Genomic DNA, 26,681 nt, shown 5'->3' on the forward strand with positions numbered 1-26,681 from the left:
GGCGTGTCTGGTTTTCACGTATTTAACCCTTCACTGTCCATTCTAACTATTTCAAAATAAAAATCCACTCTAATTTAATTGCTTGTGTGGGTGTATTGTTTCATTTAAAAAATACGCTCATAGCACTAGGTGTGTTTTGAGAAAAAAAAATTTAATACTTCTTGCGGAGTATTAGTGCGTATAAAATTAGTACAGTGGAATCCCGTTATAACGAGCTCGAAGAGACCGGAGAAATCACTTCGTTATAATGAAAAATTTCGTTATAAAGTAATTCCAGGTGTTTGCATTTATCCTATGCAAACTTATTTGGGGGCGTTCGTTAAAACGAGATTTTCGCTATAACGGTATTCGTTAAAACGGGATTCGACTGCACTTCAAATGGAGGTGAAACGTAGAGAGTTGAAATGTAGGGATGAATTGTGACCCTAGCCAAAGCGTCGTATAAATGTGGACGTCGTAAAAGTGGGAGACGTATAAACGGGGTTCCACAGTAGTAGCAAGGTAAGAAATAGAAAAAAAACGAACAAGAGAGAAAAGAAAGCCGAACCTCACCATCAGTAGCTGAAAAGGTAAACTCGTCACACGCGCTTGTTTCCGGCGGCGCGGGGGCATCGCAAAACCAACGGCCTCGTGTTGATGCTGCCTTCACATCAAGACCAGCTCTCAGTCGAGACCTGGATTCGATACCAGCAACACACATCTCTCTCTTTCTCTCTCCGTCCTGCGGTTCTTCTCTCCACTGTTTTTACGTGATTTTCCCCAAGTCAAAAGAATTTCCCGATCATTGATCAAACGAGTGCGTGGATTTTGTTTTTCTTTTCAAACAAGTTTCCAATCTTGCGGTTTTTTTATTTTCATTCGTGAATAATGATTGTGAAGTGTCTCTGAGAAGACGAAAATGATAAAAGTCATCCGTCGTGCGTAAGAGATGGTCGGATTTATCCTCTAGTGGAGGACTTGTGCAGTGTTTCTGCGTTTTTTAAAACTATTATATTTTAGTTCCTACTTGAAAAAAAAAAAGAAAGATAATGGAGGTATTCGTGAACTTGAGGACAATATTCGTGTTTGTGGTTTTATGTACTAGTGTTTACAGTGCACCGTCGACTGTGCCTACGGATCGAGACATTGATAATGGGATTGCTCAAAGTAGTACGATACCCGTAACTGATGGAAATGGACTCGTGAGTTCTGATGAAGGTACTGTTAAAAAAGAAAAATCCAAGGAATTCTTTTCAGAGTCTGTGACGGAGAAAATCAGTGGAACGACCACGACGACGATGACGACGACGCAAGGGTCATCCGATGATGTCCATACGGAAGTGATATCTACTGTAAATTCAAATGAACTAGAGACGACTTCGCGTTTGTCCGCAGAAGACAGAGCCGAAGACGAGGATAAAGTTACGGAAATGACCAGTACGGTTGGAGAAATGACCATGGAACCATCATCAACTACTGTTGTTTCAACGATGACGAACGATCCGATGGAGGTTTCTACGCTCAACTCATCAAGTGTCGATTCTAAAGTCGATTCCTCGAGTTTGATAAGATCTGACGATGACTCGAGTTTGATAAGATCTGACGATGACTCGAGTTTGATAAGATCTGACGATGACCCGAGTTTGGTAAGATCTGACGATGACTCGAGTTTGATAAGATCTGACGATGACACTACGAAGATGGAAGAACCTTCAAGTTCCGAATTTGCTACAGAACCCAGCATTCTGGCTATTTCATCGACAACTGAAACGACAGCCGTCCCAACAGACCTTCCGACCACGACCGAAGTCACAAACCCACCGACGACGACGTCCAATCACATAGAACTCACGACTGATGCTACAGAAACTAAAAATCAAGATATCATGAAAATCCATGACATGGAAACAACCGAGAAAGAAGTCGAAACAACTGACCAACCAACTCCCGAACATAACCTCATCATAACCACCATGGAATCTACTTCGCTGAAGCCCGACGAAAATAGATTAGACAATTCCCTATACCCTCAAACTACAAATGCACCACTGCCATCCCAAGACAGTGGCGAATACGCATCCACTGAAGAGAACCGGAGGAAACAGAAGCAATTAGATTTGGAGAATAATGGGTCTCCACCCTCCTGCTCCTGTGGGGGAATGGACCTAAAACAACGCGATCTAAGTGTTTGCCTGGGCCAGAGAACGGTGTCCAACCCGTCGTGCCCGTGCCAAAACATCTGTGCTGGTCAGGCACATCAACCTTGTAACGAGTCACTGCCATGCGACAAGGACTTTGGATTGCGGTGCATTCCTGAGACCGGCGCCTGCCAAGGTAAGTCCTGATTTACAAGCATTTAATTCAGCCGGATGGGCCGCGCATACCTAATGCCCGACTACATCCAATCGTATAACTTCCTTTTATTTCGCTCGTCCATTTGGCTACGAGTCAAAGCTTATCTTTATCTCTGCGCCGTGTATTCACGTCGTTGTCTTTTAAAAGAGCAGATGCTTATCGCGACTTCTTTAGGAATTCACCCAGCGTTTTCTTGGGATAGTTAACTATCCCGGCGACAAGCACTATTTTATGGGGGCTTGGAAGCATTTGCTTCGTAATAAATACATTACTTTGACGCGATTATATGTGCTCGAGAAAGAAGCAGTTTGCTGCTTAGATGTGGCCAAGTTTGTCGACCCTTGTAAATAGTATATTCAATTCGAACATAAATCAGCTCATGAGAAAACAATGCGGTTTTTTTTCTCATTTTTCAATGGGAATTAATGACCCGAAAGCGTAATTTCGGTTCATGAATTTATATGCAGTTAAACTTAGCGGTCACCGGCGGGACAAAAAAGAGCTCGTCCGTAAGAGAGGCTTCACCGTAAAAATTTTGTACATTACGCGAAGCCATTAAAATTAAAACGTGATTGTTACTTGGCCGTAAAAGAGGACCTTTAAGAGGGGGTTTCACTGTAAATCAGCTAACCGTGGTAAAATTTATTTTTTGGATTTTATTTAAGAGGTGCTTAATCAAAATATAATCAAGAAAAACACTATTTCTTGATATTTCATATGGTAAATCTTTCACTAAATTTTCAAGATTTATGAAAAATTTCTTAGCGTTGTCATTTTGAAATCATTGAAGTTCAGAAAATTTATAATCAAATATAATTTTTTGTTCGTCCTAAAAATTCATTAGTTGAACTATATCAGTGTTTCTTAACCTTTTCCCCCGTCCATGACTCTTCTTTGGATCCTCGAATGCTCTTCAAGATCCCCCGGTCTTATCCAGAGGCCCGTTTTTCATCCAAGAGTGAGGTCCTTTCTACTTATTTAATGCATTTTTGAATAAATTTATAGTGAGTAAATGTTTTATAAATACGACTGATCTCTCTGTACCCAGAATTCAGTGAGATTCCCTCATGGGGGGAGAGGTTTTATATCTGAATAGGGCCATCTCAAAATCGTGCACCAATAATGGTTCGCTGAGGAAAAGGCTTCCATTGTTACAGAATTTATAGAAATGCTTAAAAAAAAACTACCCCAATGAAAAAAGATGTATTAATATAATTCTATGTATTATAGAATTGATGAAAGAAGTGATTTCAAATTTGCTTCTGGAAAACATTTCAAAATAAAATGAGAAAAAATTTCAAAATAAAATGAGAAAAAATTTCAAAATAAAATGAGAAAAAATTTCAAAATTTAATGAGAAATAATTTTAGAGTTAAATAATAAATAATTTCAGAATTCTGGAAAAAATTTCATGAAATTCATTATTAATGAAAAATATTTCCAAAATTATTGAAAGAAATATTTCCAGAATAATTAATGAAGATTCATATTTAATGAAAAAAAATTAATTTCAGCATTGGTGGGAAAAGTCTTATCTAACAAGGTTCATATTTAATGAAAAAAATTCATGAAAATTCGTTGTTAATAAAAAATATTTCCAGAATTACTGAAAGAAATATTTCTAGGGTCAGCGAAAGAAATATTTTCAAAATTAATGGAGCTTCATATTTAATGGAAAAAAATTAATTTCAGAATTGATGCAAAAATTCATATTTAATGAAGTCCATATTTAATGAAAAAATTAGATGAAAATTCACAAAAAATATTTCTGGAAAAATGAAAATTCATATTCAATGAAGAAATAATATCAGATAAAAGAAAAAGAAGCCCCGTTTGACTCAGAGCACTGAGCGACCCTCGACTCAAGCGTTAAGGCGCAACTGTGCGAATCTCAATATCACTGTATGACATGTTGGCCCTCGGGCTTCGTGTAAATTTTATTTTAGCCGGCATGTCTTTTGAAGACCCCTGTGCTAGATCATGAAGTCTATCACTAGCTCACGAGACAAAAGTATAGGGCACTTTTGGGTGTTTGAATGAGCTTTGCGAAGTTTGCAAGCAATAGGTTGAAGACTATAGAACAGGGGTTCTCAAACTGTGCGTCGCCAACCTTTGTCAGACACCTGGCAAAGGCTTTCCGTAGAGATTCTTTATTAAACCCGCTCTGGGGGTGCCGCGGTAAGCGTGTTGATTAGGGAAAAGGGCACCGCGGGTGGGGAAAGTTTGAGAACCCCTACTATAGAGGATGTAGTGTTTAACGGGTTAGAGAACCGCTGATGTGGAGAAGTCACTGAAATACTACTATATTCATAGCTTGAGATATACTGTAACACTTTTTCTCATCTTACTCTTTTCTTTATTCTCGAAAATAACACCAGCGTGGCCCACGACAAAGAAGAGGCCGACAGATATCCAGCTTGGGGGCCCGGAGGTGACCCAAGCTAAAATTTTTATTCAATAAATTCCCTAGAAAACAAGAGGGGGGGGGGGCATCAAAATTTCTGGCCTCGAAGCCAACTCAGGATGAAGAGGTGTGTGTGTATGGGTGATGTCAGGATATTAGTGTTTATGAGGCAGTAAATAGTAATAAGAGAAAGATCATCATTTTTCAGTGATTTCCACTCATTTCGATGCAGAAACTATCCTAAATAGACGGTTCAGTCATCAGCAAAACAATTGAACTAGAAAATCATCCAACTACAAGTCGTATATTGCCGTAATACAGACAGATACTGCATCATGGGCTTTTGTACAAACGGCGCATGAAGATGTGGTCTCTCATTTTATGAGTCATTCAAAACAATTCTTTTCTTTGCAAGATATTCCTCATATATGTGTGGCCATATACGAGCAGCACGTTCTTTTCTCGACGTCTCACTTATTTTTTTTTGACTGAGTGACGACGACGCACCGTCGCGTCGCCGACAAAGATCCTTCTACCGACAATTTATCATAATCACGTCAAGTTCACATCATCGGAATAGCGTGTCTGGAAATCATCGAGATTGAATGATGTCTTTAACATCATCTGCTGCTGCTGTTGTTAGTTTTTATTATTGTTGTTGTGAAAGAATGAGGTAAACATACGCTTTGTATGAGGGAAAACAAAAACAAGTTCGAAACACACATTTCTATGATGGCGAAAAACAAACTTCTTGATAAGACAAATATTTAAAGATTAACAGCTCAAGTTAAGGAAAAGTCTGGCGAGATCCTAAATCTATTCTGATACATTCATATACAGAGAAGTCCTGGAGACATTTAACAAAATTAATAACAAAGTATAACCTTTATATTCATGCCATTTATCAACCGAGATGTATACTCGTAATTTTCCGACCAGCCCCAAAGGCTATGTCCAAAACATTTTTAATTAGAAATTAAATATCCATATAATATGTCTATTCTAGATATACAATGCGAAAGCTCTGAACACATTTTACAAATTTATAAAAATTAGCCAATTGACAAAAAAAGATGAGGGTTGCACTAAAATACTTACCTTGGCATAGAAGTTTTTTTTGATAAATTAAAAAAAAAATTAATTTAAATTTCACTCAAAAGGGGCGCTAAAACGAAAAACTCGACATATAAAATGCAATACAAACAGTCATGATTAATGTTTATAACAATTTGTGTTCCGTGAAATCATCACATTTCAACATGAGCGCCCCTTTTTAACTCGGGCTACATCTAAACGGGTGAAACGGTGCTCATGTTGAAATGTGATAGTTTTATGTAAAGCAAACTGTCATAAACATTAATTATGCTCTGTTTGTGGTGTATTTTATGCGTTTGTCGACTTTTTTCGTTTTACAGTGCCATCTGTGAGTTCGAATTTGAACTTTTTGTTGTAAAAAAAAAAAAAAAAATTCTAGGCCAGAAAGTTTCGATTTGGCCCGCCGTGTATGTCTGAAAGGTTTGTAACCTTGAAGACCCAGGCTCTAGGCGATGATAAGTACTCAGTTCAAGATTTCATGAATAAAAATGTTGGTTAAATCGGGGTTTGGGCTGTAATTATATCTGAAATTTTAGGCTTTGCATCCATCCATATGTTAACCGATAATATTATTTTTATGATATGAAATAAATTTTCAGGTGAATGATTTAATAAAACCAACATCCATTTTATTAAAACTAATCAAATTTTTTAAAACATGTCGAGTCACATGTTGAAATTTTTTAATGATTTCTTCAACTTTTTAGATTTATAAAATTTTGGCAAACATTTCATCCAAATCGGATTCGTTTCATTACCAAGATGAGCATTTGCAAAATGTTTCAGCAATTTTGATCAGCAAAGTTTACGCACAAGAGCCACTATTCCACGGAATCAGATAAAAATAACGTTTATAGGGTTTCCCCTCAAATATAATTTATTTTTTATTCAATTTTGAAAAAAGAACTACTTATATACGATTTTTCGCATATGATTTCCATTAAAATGAAATCCTTTTTTCGACGTCAGTAGTAGTGAAATGTGCGTGTCTTTTATACATAGAAGACCGAGTAATTGTCTCGCGGTGTACGATATGGGCGTTTCTGGACCGTAGGAGCCTCTATGGGAGAGTAGTAGTGAAATGTGACAGTAGTAGAGAAATTCGGCGTCTCCCATAGGAGCTTCTACGGCCAGAAACGCACATTTCATTACTGCTAACGTCATTTCTGAAAAACCGATTTTTTGGTCTCAAGGGCCATGAAAATATTTAACCAATGATACACAAGCTATTTCCTATGATCTCCATCGTATTATACGATTAAGGAGCCATCACTGCTGAAATATTTGTTTAGAACAGCATCTAATTATTTATATTCCTGTCGAGTAATTATATCAGAACGACTGTGACGACAGGAAACTACCTCGTACAAACAAAATCAAGATAACGACTTGCAGCGTTAACACTTCATCCTCTAATCGGATTACCGGGTAATCAGGAATCAAACATAATCAGTTAAATACAACCAGCTATCAATTAAATAGTTTTTTTACCCCCATCCGATGCCCCACCAGTCACCACAAACTTTTTTAACCCGGAATTTTGGGCTTCGGGACTGAATTTAGGTTAAACGAATTGGCATAAGCTTATGTTTTCAACGGCTTGGGCATCTTGCATACGATAGATCAAAATCGTAGAAATTACATTAAAACCGTCACAAACATGTTATAATAACAACGTGGGTGCAAAGAAAACAGCACATCAAAACTCAACCATGCGGTGGACTGTGTAAGTAAAAGGAAAATAAAGATGAACAAGTGAGATACTGTCCGAGTCGTGCATCGACATCACGCGAAACAATGAGTAACGTAAGCAAAAAATTTGATAATGGAAACGGATAAAAAAGGAGACACACACACACTAAGTTTCAACTTTTCCTGTATATTCTAGTTTTCTCCAATGGTCATTTCCGACTTCCTATTGGGAAAATACAGCTTCATGACAAAAGAGAAAAAACTTGGTTTATTTTGCAATTTCTTATCATACAGCCCTATACTCATATAAATGTTCATTGGAATTTCTTTTAATCGTATACCACGTGCATGAAGTGGCTTAAAGTTGTGACGGTCATTATAAATTTGATGAAAACACGTAAAAAGGACACGATATAAGGAAAATTACCCAATATGGTGACCATTCACTTCCGTGACAAGTTGTCATTAAATTATAGTGGGAATCGCAGAACATGATTTCTCAAAAGTGAGGTAATAGTGATAAACAGTAAGAGTCCGTTATACCGAGAGCCCACAATTGCGGGGAAATTGACGTTACAACGGACTTCTCGTTATAAGCGAATTTCTATTTTTTGCTCTGGTAAATTGTAGAAAATTTCTGCTTTACCTGCGTTATAATACAGTCACACACCTCGGTATAACCTCACCCATGGGGATCGAATGAAAATGACTTCATCAGCGGGGTACTTAATAATGAATAATCTCAATTTTTAGTACTATGCTAGCAGGGGCCAATAAAAAGTGACGTTGGAGGCCGGACGACGTTAAAAATGATGACGCTATACCGAGGTCTTACTGTATTTGGAAATGAGCAGAAATCCGATTCTGAAAATGATTTTCGGACCCGTAAATTAATTTTGTAAGACAATAAATTTCTCTAAAGTTTTGCATTCTCAGAACCATTTGTCAGCCAACTGACCAATAAAAATTCTCATTGCTCATGTGTGACTTTATGGACTCGTTAATATCTTTCTACCTATTCAGAAGGGTTTCCTTAGCATGACTAGTGCAGCCGTTCGTAAAAGTCACTAAACAGCAAGTTCCCGTCGAATAAGACATGGCAGTGAGGATGAACATCATCAGAATCCAGACAAAAGAGCATGAGAAAAGTTCTTTACCTATCGAGCTTGGAGTGACCACCGATTGATAGCGCCTTCATTTCCCACCCAACTCCGACGGTTGGAAATCATCATATGGCGATATATGACTGGAGTTGGTGTGCGGTAAAAAGTAGTCTATCAGTCACTGGAAGAGACAAAAGTCGAATGTTGTTACGTATCCCGTATGTATGTTGGGAAAGCCTAATAACAGGAAGAGTGGGTTAGAAATTATTTTTGTTCATTTTCTGTGATTTTTCTATGTTCATTTTCTGTGTAAGAAACACCTCAGAATAATGTTTACGACAAGCATATATGCGGTGATTAATCCATTAATAGTTTAATTCTTGAAGAGACAGAAAAGTAAAAAGGGGGAAGTTTTCGAGAATTTTTTTAACGTTATAGCGAATGTTTTTTAATTTACAACTCGCTGTAACAAGGGTGCTCAACCTTCTGGAGAGTGTGGGGCCACTATATTGGTTTGGAAACGTGTTGCAAACCTCTTGAATTATTTGGAAATGTGCTTCGATCCACTCAGGTGATCGAAAAATGTGTCGCGGACAGTTTGAGTGATCCGGAAATGTGTCGCGGACAGTTTGAGTGATCCGGAAATGTGTCGCGGACAGTTTGAGTGATCCGGAAATGTGTCGCGGGAACATAAGGGATCTGGTAATGTGCCAAGAGCCACTTGAGTGATCTGTAAAAGATGCCGCTGGCCAAATAAGTGAACTGTAGATGCGTCGCGAGCCACTTAAGTGATCTTTTTTTTGCACCGTGGGCCCCTTAAAAGATCTGGAAATGCGCCAGCCAGCCACTTAATTAATCTGAAAATGCACTACATGCCACTCAAGTGAACTAGAGGTGTGACACGGGTCGTCCAGGTGATTTGAAAATGTGCTTGGAGTCACTTAGATGATCCGGATAAGTGCTGTCGGCAGCATAAATGATCTGAAAATGTGCCGCGAGCCACTGAAGTGATTTGATAATTCTTTTGTGAGCCACTTGAATGGTTTGATTATTTGTCGCGGGCCACACCAAATGACTCCGAGGGCCATTGGCTGGCCATGGGGTGAGCATGTAGGTTGTAAACGAATGTTTTTTTGTATCTAACATTAGTCTCTTTGATGATCACCTGCAAAATCACTCTTTATAGCGAGATTCTCATAATAAGCATACCCATTATATCGGACTTTCAGTGATTCTTCTATGATCTACATGAAACATGACAGTTGTAGAGGATATTCATTCCGATTTATAGCTTCCCAAACTAGAAATTAATGTCTATGGAACATTAATCGCGATCACAGGCTCGGACAAAATAAATCCAGTGAGAAGGGATCGAACCTGGCGGTAACGAAAAGCAAGAAATTTTTTACCTTTCTGCACAAGGAATTTCTTACAAAAAAGTGTGATTAAATAGAGCTTGACATGACATGTTGATAGGATGAATTAAATTTGATGTGACACCGCATCTTTTCCCACGACGTGTCAAGTCTGAAGAAAAGGTTTTCGATTTTCAATTGGATTTCCCCGACGGATAATAACGTCTCTAGGCAATGATCGATCCAAGGACGAACCAATCTTTTGTTAATGTTAAGGGAAGTGAAAAAAAAAAAAACAAAACCCAAACACCACATTCATGTCTATTTGTATTGTCAGTCACATAAAAAATGAAGGAGTCTACTGGATATTTATTGTTCGATCGGGAAAAGGGACTCTCGTTGTCGAGCCGGTCACGGCTAGTCTACTGCAATGATGGCCACATGGTCGTCTTTTTTGCCTTTGTTCTCGGTGTTGTTTAAGAATGCAAATCGCATCTTTTTTACTGGTCGCATGAGCACTTTCCGGTGGGCGATCAACCAAGTACAAACGTACTCCATGGGAGCAGGCCCGTGAGAATTGAAAAAGAGAAACAACAACAACGTCAAGAAAAACAATGGAAAAAGAGGTTTTTTTTTTTAATGCTCGCGTCTTCTTTTTTACTTGTTGTTACATAACTTGGCCGTTTATGAAGGAAGTGATTGTCGGGAAGATTGAATCAAGTGTCACGCGATGCGTTTTCAGTGCCATGATTTACTGTTCATCTTAGAAAGCAAAAAAAAAAAATCATCATAGGGATACTTATCTATGACATTCACGATGGTGTCTTAATGGGTTGAACAACGGGGTCCCCGTTGTCCCAAATAACTGGAGATTTTTGGGCTCGAGGTGTCCTCAAGATTCCCGAATTCATTGAGACGATCCACAGACAATACAGAAATCCCACTCAACAGTGATAAGCTATTCTAGAAATGATTCTAGTGGCAATACATTTTTCCTGTCTGATAATAAGTAAGAGTTTAAACAATGAATTCTGCATTTCTCTCACACAAAATTCATTGTTGAAAACGGACCCATTACCTAAAAGAGAATAAAGCATGATTGCAGTAAAAGTCCGATGCAAAGAGTCCTGCTTATAATCAGAATCTCTTTAAAAAGAGTGATTGTCAAATAGATAATTAGAGACGAGAATTTTCGGCTATAGCGAGTTGAAAATTATGAAGTGTTCGTTGTAACTAACGTCAATGAAATCATCCAAAATTGTCAGTTTTTTTTTCTTTTGAAGAATTGATCTAGATTCCAGAGTAATCGTCTTCTCTCTCTCAAACTTTTGTCGACAGCGGTTCCCTTGCCCGATTCATGGTTTATCTGAGTCTCCCCAGAACAGTTTAGTATACAGGCTGTTCTGTTAATGGACCGATAAATTCAGAGGGTTGTTAGTAGGCATCAAGAGGAACAAAAATTGTGATGGAACATGGTGTCGCAAACCACGTTGAGAGGGTTAAAATCGCGAAAAGCGAATGCGAGACGAAAGGTGGATGTCAGTTGATCGCTGAATGCGTTCGTGGTATCGCTCACCATATCTGAAGTAAAGAGCGTCGCGAAATGAATGCGCTGGGGTAGGATCACGCACTACGGACGACGTAAATGAGCTCTATTGCGGTAGTATGCACGTGTAGCAGTTAGTTGTTTATTTCAATGGGTATCGTGATGGCTGACTACACGAACGAGGAATACGCTGATATGCATCTGATTTACGATCGAGTAGATGGCAATAGGGGCTTAGCACAGCGGATGTACCAACAGCAATATCCGATGGGGCGTTGTCCGCACCATACTACCTTCGCCAATTACTACCCGCCTACCGATTGGAAGCGCGAGACCCGTTGCTTGGCCTCCACGTTCGCCGGATCTCAATCCGTGTGACTTTTTCCTCTGGTGTCACCTCGTTTATGCGAAGCCTGTGGACACACCAGAGGAACTCATAGCGCGGATTGCCGTCGCTGCGGCAGACATCAAAAAGCATACCTGGTATCTTCGAGCGCGTCCGGGAATAGTTTTTGCGTCGTTGTAGACTGTGCAATGACGTCAGTGGCCGCCACTTCCAACAACTCCTGTAATAATTAATCAAATAAATCTTTTTGTAGTTATTATTGTTATTGTACTTTTTGTAGTTCCAGCGTGACTTCGATACCTGCAAGCAGTTTTCGTGATTTTCACCCTCTCAACGTGGTTTGCGACATCATATTCCATTGCAATTTTTGTTCCTCTTGATGTCTACTAACAACCCTTTGAGTTTGTCGGTCCATTAACAGAACACCCTACATATTTACCCTTGTAAAAGAGCCACTTCGAAGCATAAATAGCCACAAAAATCAATATCTCCAGCTCGTCGCGACGCCCCTAGGAGCTGCGACGCAAACTTTGAGAAACACTGCTTTCGGAGAATGGTTTCTTCACTTATCATCGCACATGCTCGTCGCGTCATGAGCATTCTCTGTGGTACTTCTAACAAAGGATGTACTTAGAAAAGTAACATTTTTAACCCTCTTTCTCCGTATGTTTAAGCTTTTGCACGTTACACACAAGATATGTGGCGATTTTATTCCGCTTTTGTTTCTCCGAATGACTGACAGGGTGTTGTTTGAGCGGAATTTGGTGTTTAAAGTAGTTTCCGAATAACTGAATAAATTCTGCTAAAAAAATAAATTTAAAAAATGCCATGGAATTGAGCAATGATATAATAATTGAGAGAATTTCAACTGATCGATTGGTCGGCTAAATCGCTTTGATAATACGAAATTATATGCAAAAACGTTTCAGAGGATCAACAGCTGTGAGACCAAACATCGACTTATGACTGGAGGGTCTATTCATTCACTAATATTTAAACAAAAATGATTATAATGCAGATATGGCAGAAATCTTTTACAAATTAACAACCAAAAAGAGCCAAAAAAAAAAGAATATAACCCCCTTTTGCATCTTATTTATCCTTATAATTATAACCATTACAAGTCCATTATAACGGTTAATGATTATAAGTCCGTTATAAAGACAATTTTTCCCATGATTGCGAGCTCTCGTTATAACGGACTTTTATTATACTTGAAGAATTAATTTTTGATACCAGTCAACAGGGAATAACAGAAAATTCGATCGCATACTAAATAAAATGTCTTCGAACTATTCCATTTCGTTTTTGTTACTGTGCGATAGATTGTGTAATGCTCGAATTCTTTCATAACTGATAAATAGCGGTATTTTTTTCCCCCCATGTCCCTATACATGGTCTTATTATTAATATTTTCATTATGTTTAAGGTCTTTTGTTGTAAATACTTGTTAACCTCAATCCGGACGTCTTTCCAGACGCCCTTGCCTTGTTCCACGACTTAAAAAAAAATTATAACAAAAGGTAAGTTAAATTATCTTTCGGTATTCACTGAGAAATCTCCTGATGGCATCGTGTTCTTGATCTGTGACCACTCTATGCTCTCTCTCTCTCTCTCTCTTTTATCCTTTAAAACTGTTCTCTTTAAAATTCATCGACTAATTTACTGCCAGGTTTCTCATCTTCATCAGTATTTGGAGCAGCAACTGTAATGAAATAATCCTTTGTGAAAACTTTTGAGGGAGATTTTATCCAATTGCTTAATCATAGGACTTGATTATACTCCTAAAAGAAACTCTTTTGAAAAAAAAACGCATCATTTTTTGACGAACCCAGACTTCATTTTGAAACGATTTTCTCTCATTATTCTCCTCGTATGGTATAGACGGATCTTTTGTAAAAATAGACTCTTCATTTCGCTTAAAACTACCTTTAGGACGACCTTCCCTTAGGCCCCACGCAAATGTAGGACGTTTATTACGGGAGACCTTGCTCCTATTAATGAGTAAATAAGACGTGAAGACACGCGTTGAAAATTCGATCGTAAGAAATGTCCGGTATGTCGTCAAGGCTATCGACTTTAATGATGGTGTAACCTCGCTTTTTGTTATATTTCCCAGTGAATCCTGATGTTTTTTTTACATTGCACCAGACACTATATAGTCACGAATTCAGTGAGTTAGGGTGCTATCCTCCAGATGCGTTTAACAAGCACGTTAAATCTACAAATACCAAAGAAGTTGAGCATAGAATGGTGTCTACACCATTGCATTAAGTCATTTGTTTCAGCTAAGTACCAGGAATGTGGCGAAAGTCTTCCTAGATTGGCTATTTTTATCATATTTGACTCTTAGAAAATTCCTTTATATGGTGAAACAGGATGTTTTTTCCTTGGATTTGACCCAGACATCGCCTTGTTATCTGCTGCTGCTCCAGAATTCGGCCCATGATGAGAAGCCACGATTATTCCAACGACATAGAAATCGTTCGAAAGGGGTCCACGACGTTATCTTTCGTGACTGTAAGATACGGAAGAAGATTCCTCCAAGAAATCACGCTACATGTATTAGCCTAGAATGTTAATCTACCTTTGATGTTATAACTCTGTATTCAAGATATTCAAGAGCTTGTTATCCCATGATGAACCACGCTTCGGTTTCTTGGGTTCGAATAATGTTTTGATGATATAGTTCGTGATTTGTTTGGACTCAGTTTTTCCTACTAAAGATGTTACAGGTACACGTAGGCTGGGTTTGAAGACACAAATCGCATGTGCTGTGCTTTCCGTGTTCTTACCCAACAGTCGAATATTTATCTATCTTGAAGACGTGAAAGACAAATTTTCCACTAATATTAATTATTTAGGTTTCGGTGCAATTTCAAAGCAGTTTAATGGCCATATTATCCAATTTGCCCGTGGGCTCTAGCTTTCGTACCATAGTTGTTTGCGAGCTCTAGCTTCAAGCCATCTGTAGACACCCATTCAGGCTCTCGTTTCTGAACTCGTGCAAATATGAATACCGCAAACCTTATACGCGTGACACATTATTTTTTTTTATATCATTGTTCTTATTTAGAGTATGAGTATGCTATACCAGATGTCCCGTATTAAAAAAAATCTTTCACTCTCCTGAAAAAAATTTGAATTAAAAAAATAGTGGAATTTTCCCCCATGTCGATATTTTCTTTCCGAATTTAACATAGTGTAGGGTAAAAAATACATTGGACTGGCATTAGAAGACGGTTTCATTAACAACCACAAATTCTTTTCGAATCTTCATATATTTTTCATCATTTTGAAAATTCTTTAAGAAAAACATTCACGTGCCATTCAGTAGAATTCGTAGAATGGCCACCTTTTGTATAATAAGGAATATCAACGTGGCAAAACTCTCCTATTTTTGTCCTTAGGCTTGCTATCCGTCGGCCAAGTTATAGACGCATTCACGGAAAAAAAAAAAAAAAATCAATATTCAGATATTCACTACCGTGAACAAAAATTGAAGTATTCACCACCGAAAACATTCAGAGTATTGAGAAGTGTCGTCACGTTTTCAGTTGTTTTTATTCATGCAATTCAGAGACTACTGGTACGGGTTTTCTCTTCTGAATCCTCGATAATAATGAAGTGCCCCCCCATGGACTTACAAAAGAAATAAAATTGTTATCTTTTTATATTTTCTTTTTGGGATAACGCTTATGTATGATCTTGGTGTTTGATCACGACGGGAGTGCGCGAGACACACGCAGTGATGCGCGTGCAACTTATGGCGTTATATTCTCGGCAAATACGTATGCACGCGTATGTTTGCCTACATTCTTTTATGAGAGTCGGAACATTAAAAAAAAAAAGTTGCGGGGGGGGGGGGGCTTCTTGCAGGTAAATGCTGTCGCTGACCTCATTGAAAAGTATATATAAGGTGCTTGCTTCTCTTTTTTTTTTTATTTCTTCTCCTCCTCCCATCATCATCATCGTACGTAATCACCATCGCGTTCCCTGAGATTTCACCTTCAACCAATTCACCGGCTTTCCCGCCATACATTTTTTTCTTATATTGTATATAAGTAGGAAAAAGCAAAAGCAAAAAAAAAAAAAAGCTAATTTTCCTTTCCCTTCTCCTTCTGTGAAGTCGATTCATTTCATTGCTGGAATTCTCCATCCATGGATGATGATGATTTTCCTTTTTTTTTTGCTCTTGGTCGTAAATGTGTGTCTGTGTATTTACTACCATCACATTTCCAAAGTCTTCTGAGAATTCACCAGAGCGTGAATGGAATCGAATGATGATTGTCTTTTACACCGTGGATATTTCCACTTCATCTTCCCCCGATGGACTTTGGAACGAGTGGGAAAAGACATTGAATTTATGGCTTGAAAATCCCACGAGAATATTTTCTCTTTCGTTAGTTGGACATAAAAAACACTAAAACGAGAGAATATTTTCGTCAGCTTTAATTTTACACCTCACATTTAGCTCTATAGCTCTAAAATAGACGGAGTCTTCATTCAAATGAGTATGGGAATGACTCGTGAGCAATTCTCAAACTGCCAAGAATCACTTCCAACGTCATAGAATTTTTTCCTTTTTTTGTGATGACTTGGATTAACTTGTTCGAATTAGGGCTGGGAATCGATTCAAATTTTTAACTGGTTAATCAAAAAGTTTTAATCGATTAATCGACTGATTAATCGAATTTTAATCGGATATTTTTTTGTGACCATATAATATTATTAAGATGCTATAGAATATATTTTATTTCAATTTTTATTTCACACACCTATCCGGCAGATTTAAACAAATATAAGAATAGATTAAGAAATTAGGGCTGGCCGCTTGAAGCAATTTAATATGCTGAACATAATTTTGTCAAAATCTATAATTTCTTCACTTGAATCTTGTTTTTTCTAAAATCGATTATTTCATGTTACTCATTAATTTCGAAATTAATTTCGATCATTCTGCCGCTTAATCGGCTTTCAAATGACTGTTGAAACTGCTTTCAAGTGGTACATGAAAGAAGAGGAACTGATGCTTTCAAGAATATGAAAAACTACTGCTCATAGTGGAGACGACAAATTTTGTTCATGCCTTCTAAAACTCCCATCAGTCAATTTGAAACTTAAATCATCAGCTTTCGTTGTATCGACTTGTCGAAAAATTTGATCAAAATATTCGTTCAAATATTTTTTAATATGGTCACTTGTACAAAATGTTATGTATAAGAACGTAATTTGTAAAACAATTAATCGGTTTTTTCCGTTTTTTCAAACAAATCAAGTTGATTCACAAACTTTTAATAAAAATTTCAATCGAATTGATCGAGTCGATTAACTCAACTAAAATTTTTAGCTGCGATTAACAATTGATTGATTAACCGACCCGATTAATCGATTAATCGGACCAGCCCTAGTTCGAATACATTCTACAAAAATGGGATATATATTATCATGAAAAATTACTGATTGAAAAAAAAAAAGGTTAAAAAAAGAATATATCACAGCTTACTTACTGGACCTAAAACTACGATGAATTCTTTTAGACCATAATGGACATTTTTTTGAGAAAATTCAGATTATCTTATTGAAATATAGATAGTATAATGTGATATTATACATTAACATATGGAAAGTTAATGAACGGAAAAAGTTCGAGGATAAGTTTAAATCGGGATGGGGGAATCTATTCCGATAATGGCCGCATTGTGTGTGTGTGGAAGAAAGATGGGCATACACTAAATTTATAAACGATGGATGAACATTAATCGAAATTGATTAAAGTCACAATATGCACACAACCTTACAATTCTAAGTGGACGAAAACAAAAGCCGGGCCCTTTCACCTTTTGCTCGCAAAAGACATTTGAAATATTAGTAACATTTTTGTTCGTATGAGTTCAAAATCATCTGTCATTGCTCATTGATTCGGACATTCCTGGTTTAAAGATGATCCATTACTTAAATATTTTCCATAAATTTCGCTGCTGCTGTAAAAAGATCTCGCCATTACGTACTCAAAATTACATAAATACAAATACAAATACAACGCCACAACAGGCAAAATGCCCAACGAGGTGGCTGATAAAAAGATGCCCATAAAAATATGGTTGTCATATGTTTCAAAAATACAGCAACCCAATTAAAAATGCAATTAACACAAATTACAAACACTATATACACATGAAAAAATATTATACAATGCCCATAAAGAATACTTATGGTTGTCTTATTCTAAGAATGGATAGCTTCTCGATTTACCCCAACATGTTTATCGTATTTCTTTTTAAACGTGTCAATTGTGTTACAATTTACTACCTCCGGGGGTAAGCTATTCCATTTATTAACAACCCTATTGGAGAAAAATTCCCTGCGACACCATAACCTTGCATTGTCCCTCACCAATCGATACTGGTGTCCCCTTGTAAAAGCAGTCGATTGGCGGTGTACTAAAAGTTCATGGTCCATCCTATCCATCCCATTGAAAATTTTGAACACTTCGATCATATCTCCTCGACACCTGCGTTCATCCAATGTAAACATATTCAAAAAATGAAGTCTTTCTTCATAACTCAAGCCCTGTGTGCCAATAAGGACACGCGTAGCTCTTCTCTGCACCCCTTCAACCAAGTCTATGTCCCTCTGTAGGTATGGTCTCCAAAACCTTACAGCATACTCCAGTCCAGGACGAACTAAGCCTCGAAAAAGAGGAAGAATGACTTTAGGAGAACGCGAAGAGACCTTTTTGAAAATGAGACCAAGCATTCTATTCGATTTTTTGACAACCGCTGAACAATGTTCAGAAAACTTAAGTCGCTCGTCAATGAGAATTCCCAAATCGGTGACTCTAGTTGCATCCGGGATAGTGACACCATTCAACTCGTAAGAGAACCGTGGGTTGTTCGAACCAAAATGAGCGACCATGCACTTATCTACGCTAAACGTCATGCTCCATTCATTTGCCCATGCTGCAATCTTGTTTAAGTTGGTCTGGAGCAACTCCCTATCGCTTTCATTCCCGATTACCCCCATTAGCTTCACATCATCTGCGAATTTGCTAGTAATTCCATCGATACCCTGATCGAGTTTATCGATAAAAAGTGAAAAAAGTATGGGGCCAAGGACACTTCCCTGAGGAACTCCACTTGTGACGTCTGTCCAACCAGAGAATTCCCCGTTCACCATAACTCGTTGCGACCTATCGAGCGACCTGCGGATTTTCAGTGTTTTCAGATTTGTGGTACCCCTGGGAACAAACGTATTTGATGCACATATCAAATCTAACGGTTACCCTGTCCATACTCACGACATCGTAACAGTTATGAGAATATTATCATTCTTAAATCTTTAAAAGTGATTATATTTTCCAAATATTTCAAAATAAAATGTCATTACTGTCTGCACAGTTGATGTTTTATCCAAGTTCGAGGTACAAATGCGAGCCTGTCTTCCATTTAAAAAAAAAGCCACTCTACAGAGAGCTAGAGAAACCTCCAACTCTGACAACATAAATACGTTTAAGGCAACCTATGTATATAAATATATATTACGCATATTTTTACACAAACACATGTAAGTAGAACCTATCTGATAACTGAGCCGCTTAACTAATAAAGTCCCGTTTCTTTGGATGAAGCAGCTGTGAACAGGGCCGCAATTGGGGGGGGGGGGCAGGCGGGTCTTCCTTTTCTTCCTTTCTAACTGAGCTCGCACAACTCCGGTCTATCGCCATGGGGAATTTACTACCTATTGAGTTGTGCCGGAAATGTTATTATGTATACCTAACAGTCTGAGTGCGTACATAATATTGTGTGTGAATTTTTAGTCGTGAGATCTTTATTACAAATTCTGAGTGAAGTGTGTTGTTTGAATATTTGTGGCGTTGTAGGCCAGCAGGGCAGGTCTGGTGCGGGCGCTGGACCAGAGGGGGAGTGATTTCAACTTGAATTGCTCCTTCCACATTACACGGGAGTGTCAAAATGCGTGCTTGCTTCAGCTTAAGGCGATTTGATAAGGATTTATTTAGACTCTTATTCTAGTGCTACACTCCAGCTGACAAAATATCTAGTTGTGGCCCTGGCTGTGAATTTATGCAAATATCTATATAAGAGTACTGGGGATGACCAGCTCGTGGCCTTTGCGTAATATTTACCCTCAAAATTCGATAATGCAGGTAAAGAAAAACAGGATATGCGTACTTTCGAGATTTTTTTTTACTTTGGAATCATCCCTTTTTTTTTACAACAAAAAATTCTGTCATAATTATTCTAAATTAATTAACGGGATCTGTATAACGATGACGCCTCCTTGCTTGCTGTTTGAAAGTACGCTTATATTTACGCTGTGTACTGTGTAAAAGAAAGGACCCAATAGCTCATCGTTCCTGAAACGTGTAACCCATCTACGTATATAGGAAAGAAAAAGCAGGGTACACCATATTTTTCACGAGCGAGCTGTCCATGAGCTAAGATAGATGGTTCCTGAAAACATGTACTTGTATAAAATAAAATGAGGGTAGGAGGGAATACGAATGGGGAGAATACTGATAGTTGTGGAGCAGCAACCAGCAGTTCCTCATCAGGCACACCCTGCTGATCTGCCGTTGCTGGTCTTGCTACAATTTCTGTTATAAGCTGGTACTTTTTTTTAAAGAAAAATGAAGACGGAGTCCCTGGGTAACAACACGCACACACTAACCAAGACTAGATGAAAACTCGCTCACAACGAAATTCTGGTCTTTTTTTTTTTGTTTTAGGGCGCGGTCATTGCTGTTTAACATTAGTTGGGAGGAAGAAATATTTTATGCTTCGTTCTTGATTAGGCAACGGCCTTGTTATACGCACCAGGAACTAAAATCCGGTCGTTATTGTTGTTGTTGTTCTGATATAGAACTTAAAGATGAAGGTGAGAAAGTAGATCGGCAGGCTACTCGATATTATTAAGAGAGGCAGATTTAACTTCATAGTAGACACTACAAAGACGTTCTCCAAAATATAATAATGTGAACATTTGCTCACATTATTATGCTCACATCACTTCGCTTGCTTACGCTCGCGTATCACTGCCAGCAGTGGCATCGGAGCCCGGGCTGCTGTGGGTGCTTAAGCATTCTCAGCATTATGTAGTACGGGTTCGAGTACCCCCGAGAATTAATCTAGAAATCGACATCTCTTACGCAAAGCTAAAGCCGAGCACCCACGTGTTTAAAACACTTCCGACGCCTCTGATTTGTGGTAATTATTTCATGGTCAGCCTTAATTTCAATGATTGTTGCCAAATTTTCCCCCTAATAACTACCGTTGACATTGAAATTAATGTTTTATCCATCATTTTTTGATGCACCTGGGGTGGCTCGAGACACAATTGTCACCTGGGCGAGATATATATTCTCTCTCCGGTGTATAACCGCATCAAGTTTTATTCTGTAAAGGGGGCCCCTTAATTTCTTTAGAACTCTGTCGTGAGTCACTCGATGATCTTTAAATATGCCACGGGTCAACTAAATGATGCGGAACTGTACCACGGGTCGCTTAAGGGCTCCAGAACTGTTTCTCGGCCCGCTTAAGTACTCTGAAACTGTGTCGTGGGTAACTCAATGATTTCTATATAGACCACCACCGGTCACTTAAGTGATGTGGAACTGCTCCGCAGGTCACTTAAATGATGCAAAACGGTACCATGGGCCGCTTAAGTGCTCTGAAATTGCGTCGCAGGCCACTTAAGAACCCTGAAACTATGTTGCGGGTCACTCAATGATCTGTAAATATGCCACGGGCTACTTAAGTGATATAGAACTGCTTTGCAAGTCACTTTAGTGCTCTGTAAATGTGCCACTTAGTTCATTTTCACAAAATTATGTTTGAAAGTGCTGGCCATATCAGATGACTCAGTGGGCCACATTTGGCTCCTCATTCTATGGGTTGGGCATATATGTAGTATATGGTATGCCCAACCCATAGAATGAGTTTATACCATAAGGTTGAGAGCCCCCAGCTCTAGGCTTATATACCCCGTTTCCTCATAAACCAAAACGTGTTTTTATCTGGCTGTGCACTCAGTTAGACGCAGTGCAGCAAAAATTAGTTTTCTCCGCAAATTATTCTATCCAATATATTCATACATGGAATTTTACAGATTAAAAAGTATATAGTTTTAAACATTTTCTGCAATTATTTTTTTTCTCCCGTGAGATTTGGCTCCCCTGCTATAGTGGAGGGGGGAGGGAGGGGGGGGGGTCACCGTGTGGCCGCACAGGTCGTCGCGCAGTCCTAGAGTCACCCCTGCAGTACACAAAAATTTGAATGTTCGTTCACCGAACGGAATAATGACGTCTTGTGTGATTTCATCCATCCCGATTACCTTGAGGAAATTCACCGGCCGTGACCTATCGACGTATCTCGAAGTTATCAGCTCGGAAATAAAATGAATTCATATCCATCTATATTATATAACGAAATTCATAACTAAAAATCGTTGACGTGGAATTCTCCAGAGCGAGCAGCAGCAGCAGCAGCAGGTGTTCGAGCACTCTTCAGTGGCACTTATAGGCAGGGCGTATTCATTTTCTTACTATAACTTCCCCCAATGCCTCTTCAAATTCCATTTAGAGCTTTCACAAAAAAAAAAAAAAACTCCCAAGAAATGTTATTTTTTTTTTTGTAAATGCAACTTCAGGGGCTCCCCTACTGTATATTTTCCCCGTTTTTAGAAACCATTGTAATGCTTTTCGAAATTCCCCCACCAAATCAATTCCACTTGGCTATTCACCTTCACCACATACATTCACAGGTCCCATTGTGTGTTGCGAGTTGCAGGAGTTGGAAGAAATTCAACCACTTTCCTATCTCACTATCGTCACACATTTTTTGCAACCGTGATTTTTCTCAGTGGAAAGTGAATTTCAATCTGAAAAATTTAATAAAATCATCTTCCCGAATGTAATTATTATATAATCAAGTGTACTGTAGTGAAAAATTGATTAGATTTTAGTTCTTTGCCTTATGGGAAACAAAACTGATTATGAACATCATGTCTGAGCTAACTCCTAGTGCTATAGTTGAGGAAGCAGCGGCTGGTATAATAATTATAGATGAGTCATCACATAAACCACAGAGGATGAGAGCAGAAAACCATGTGCATTATTATTATCATCATTACCAACGTCATAAGCTGTGTCATTATATCAGCTACAGTAGGCATCGATATAATTTTTTTTACGACTCGCATTAAACCGAAAATGAACGTAATAATTCTCACCAGATGGCGGAAAAGCCGAGGTGAAAATAAGCCGAAAAAGACGATTATGAAAGAATTGAGACTTGTAACAACGGCTGTTAAATTACACAGCGCGTTATCCACAAGATAGTATCGTCAAATTTCTTTCAGAAAAGGAAAAAAAAAAGGCACAAATACTTTTGTGCTTCTGGTTCGTGGCCCAGCCGCACTATCATCATTACCACCTACACTATTTTATGTTCAGGTTTGTTTATCTCTCTGGCAATTGTTCCTAGGAATTCAATTATAACCAGCTACTGCGAAATCGTTTTTACCCAACCTCGTTTTTCTTTCCACCAGGGGTCACCAAACGAGGCTGGAATAGAAATCATGACATCCATATTAGTATACTAATTTCCAATTTGATTTTCAACACCGATGTGTAAGGAGGAGAATACGTCAGTGCACACACACACACACACACGTTTGAGTGTTCTCCACCCTATTGACGTATTCTCGAACTCTGTTTCATCAGTTGTTGGGGCGAAATTCAAACTTTGATGGAAAGTAATCATTTGCTATATAGGCGTGGTTATCACAAACAACCAGTTTTGGTTCCATCCAGAGCTTCGAGTAGGTGGCTTCCCCGCTTTCAAACCTACATGATCAGGTTACGTTCGGAAATAAACGATTTCCTTCGATTCTGTGACTACTTTCACAACCCTGACAGCAATTTAGTAGAATATAGGAGTCCATTTACTCGAGTTATTTGCGATGGGGGGGACCCCCACGGAACGTATCTTTTCCGAATCCATGAATATCTAACTAAACCACCTGTGCATGACGTGTCAAATAGCCATTACCTAGGCTGTATATACCAGTCCCATAAGAGGGGAGGATTCGCAGTATATCCTAAGATTTAATGCCTGGAACTGTCTTGGAACCAGGTTCATTGGAAGAAGAAGCAGCAGAGTGGAGTTTTAATTTGATGTCTCGAGATAATTACTTTCTCTAGTGAGATGCGGTCTGAAGAAGAAGAAGAAGTCGCTGAAAATAAAAAAAGAAGAGATGTGTTCCCAATCTTCTTGAAGAAACCTGTGGTGGTGAAGAAGAAGGCGTGGGGGGGGGGGCGAATTGCTTCAAAGAATATAGAAAATGAGGGGAATTAAAAACGTCTCCGAACTCGCGTACACACACACACACGCACAGACACAGAACTTGTTTCTTGATATCTTTTCACTCCCTATGGGGGATGCGTACGTACGCTTCGCTAAACTTTATACTCGGCTAACGCCCTGGAAGTGTCCCTATCCCCATCATGCATTGCTGCTAGAAATTTCGAATTTTTATTTGTGTAACCTCCCGGTCATTACCAGAATGGCTTCTTTTCTTCCAGTTGGCGCTGAAACGTATGTTAATGTATAGATGTCTGTAAAAGAGGCGTCTTCAACTAGGTGCTCATTGAAATATCTATAATTGCTTGGTGTTAGTGACAGATTCAGTGCTCGCATGGTAGTGATCGACACTCCTAATGAAATCAACCTTTTTCAGGCATGGCCTGAATCGGGCACTACTCGGGGGTTCAAGTGCAAAGGGGGGGGGGGTCTTTGCAATAGAATTCGATGCTATGATTTTCAAGAGTAAGCATGTGAATTATTTGGCAGACACTTGCATTTTTAGCCAAGTGGGGAGGGGGGGGGGGGCATTAAATCACTTTGCTCGAGGGTCCGTAGTGAACTTACAACGTTAAGGTAGCATTAAAGAATTCTTGCCAAGTTTGTCTTAGTGTAACCCTTTCAGATTCAGATAGGACAAATTTGGTTTTTTTTGTAGATGTAGTTACATGATAAATGGGACAAATCGGTTATTAAGTACAATAACCAGTTATTATGCAATCGTCTTGGTAAGTCTGATAAATTTATCACTTTTGCCAGTGAATATGCATAATACCCAAGCGTCATTGGAAAATTCGATAATTACCAAAAACAATTACCACAAGCGTCGTTGGTGAATTTGATAAGTGCTTGCTGAAACATTATCACTTTTACCAGCGATTATGCATACTACTCAAGTGTCGTTAGTAAATTTGATCAATACTTGAAGTTTATCGCCTTCGTGATTACGGATAATATCTTAGTGTAATTTGATGAATTTTATAAATATGAAAAAAAATTCCAAATATTTGTGAGGAATATAGTCGGACCCCGATATAATGATAACAAATTTCTGCGATCGTACCATGATATAATGACACAATACATGTATGAATTATCATGTATGTGCCACATTTACCAAAGACGCGACACTTGGGTATTATGAATAATCGCCTGAGAAAGCGATAAATTTAGATAAATTTATCAACCTTATCAAAATGCTCTGTGATTATGCGTAATGACCAGTTATTATGTGTAATAACAGGATTTTTCACATTTACCGTAACATAGATATGTTTTTTTTAACCTTAATGAGTTCAGCTCTGACTGCAAAGATTGTCGGTGTTCTATCGTTGAAGTCAGGATTAACTCCCTGTGCTTAAGGAAAAATAATATCTATAACAAGAAAAAGCAAAGTCCATGTTGGTGCATTCCGGGTCTGAAAAGGTTAAGCACGTGTCAAAGTTGTCATTCGAATGCTCTTCTGTTGTTGGACATGAGCGGTGTTCCTAACATTAATTTTGTCCTGTGTTATCCGTTGATGAAAATAAAATGTTTGGGATCAGATGATTTTTCTCAGGGCATTGCACGAGCATTTCGGGGTGAAGTTTATCATTAACTCACGAAAATATCAAAGCAGTGAAAATTTTCAGTGCGTACTCAGTAACTAGTTGCGCCTTAATTAATTGCATTTTAATTCACAGCAGGTTTGATGCGTGAATTCAGTGCGGAAGGCTTGAGTTTAATTGGAGTTTAGCTCTTTATTTCTCGTTGATTGGCGAGTTTTCGATAGTTGGCATATTTCGATAGTTTCAAGAACTAGTATTGGCAATTATTTTAGCAATGTTCAGTTCTTTCCAATATTGATTCCCCAATCCCAATTTTCTCTACCAAATTCAGCTAATACCAAAGTAAACTGCCGTGTCACTTAGAATAACAGAATGTTCAATCAGTACCACGCCATTGTACAGTGAAACTTATTTATAACGGTATATTGTAGGGGGCCTAGAAAAATATTGTTATAGACAGGTTATCGTTGTAAGCAGTTTGCGCTATTTCTTAATGAATAGGAATTCCATTCGGGACCAAAGAAATTATAGTTATAGGCAGCTTTACCGTTATAGACAGTTTTGTTATACACTGGTTTCACTGTGTAAGAAATTCAAACCGGCGGGCCACTTCGCAAAAAAGGTATCCCAGTTTTCTGGGAGTTATGGTCTTTTGTAGAAAAACATTTTTTCACTCACATAAATGAAAATTTTTGCTCTTTACTGGTGGGCCAAAAACCACAACGGTTAACATGTTAAAAAAAAAATATTAACCAATACTCATCAAATCGTAAGATTCATAAAGTTTATGTTGTTATAAATTCAGTCATAACTCACTTCTCTCTTTAACGACAGAATATTGAAAAGAAAACATAAACACCAGATATGAATAGCGCC

The 26,681-nt window shown here is 38.3% G+C and overlaps 1 protein-coding gene across 2 annotated transcripts in view; it reads left to right on the top strand.

Annotated features, from left to right (window-relative positions):
- The first annotated feature begins 586 nt into the window (after positions 1-586).
- Positions 587-26,681, top strand: part of LOC149082208 (uncharacterized) — a 100,979-nt gene continuing 74,884 nt past the window's right edge. For both annotated transcript variants that reach the window (XM_089235724.1, XM_089235725.1), the window contains exon 1: positions 587-2,313. In XM_089235724.1, the coding sequence (XP_089091850.1) occupies positions 1,029-2,313 (1,285 nt within the window). In that variant the 5' untranslated portion in view covers positions 587-1,028. The remainder of the gene's footprint in view (positions 2,314-26,681) is intronic.

This window comes from Pholcus phalangioides, unplaced genomic scaffold, assembly GCF_987345545.1.
Source record: "Pholcus phalangioides strain wild (caught in Gottingen) unplaced genomic scaffold, Ppha-v1.0 ptg000009l_1, whole genome shotgun sequence".
Classification (NCBI taxonomy): domain Eukaryota; kingdom Metazoa; phylum Arthropoda; class Arachnida; order Araneae; family Pholcidae; genus Pholcus; species Pholcus phalangioides.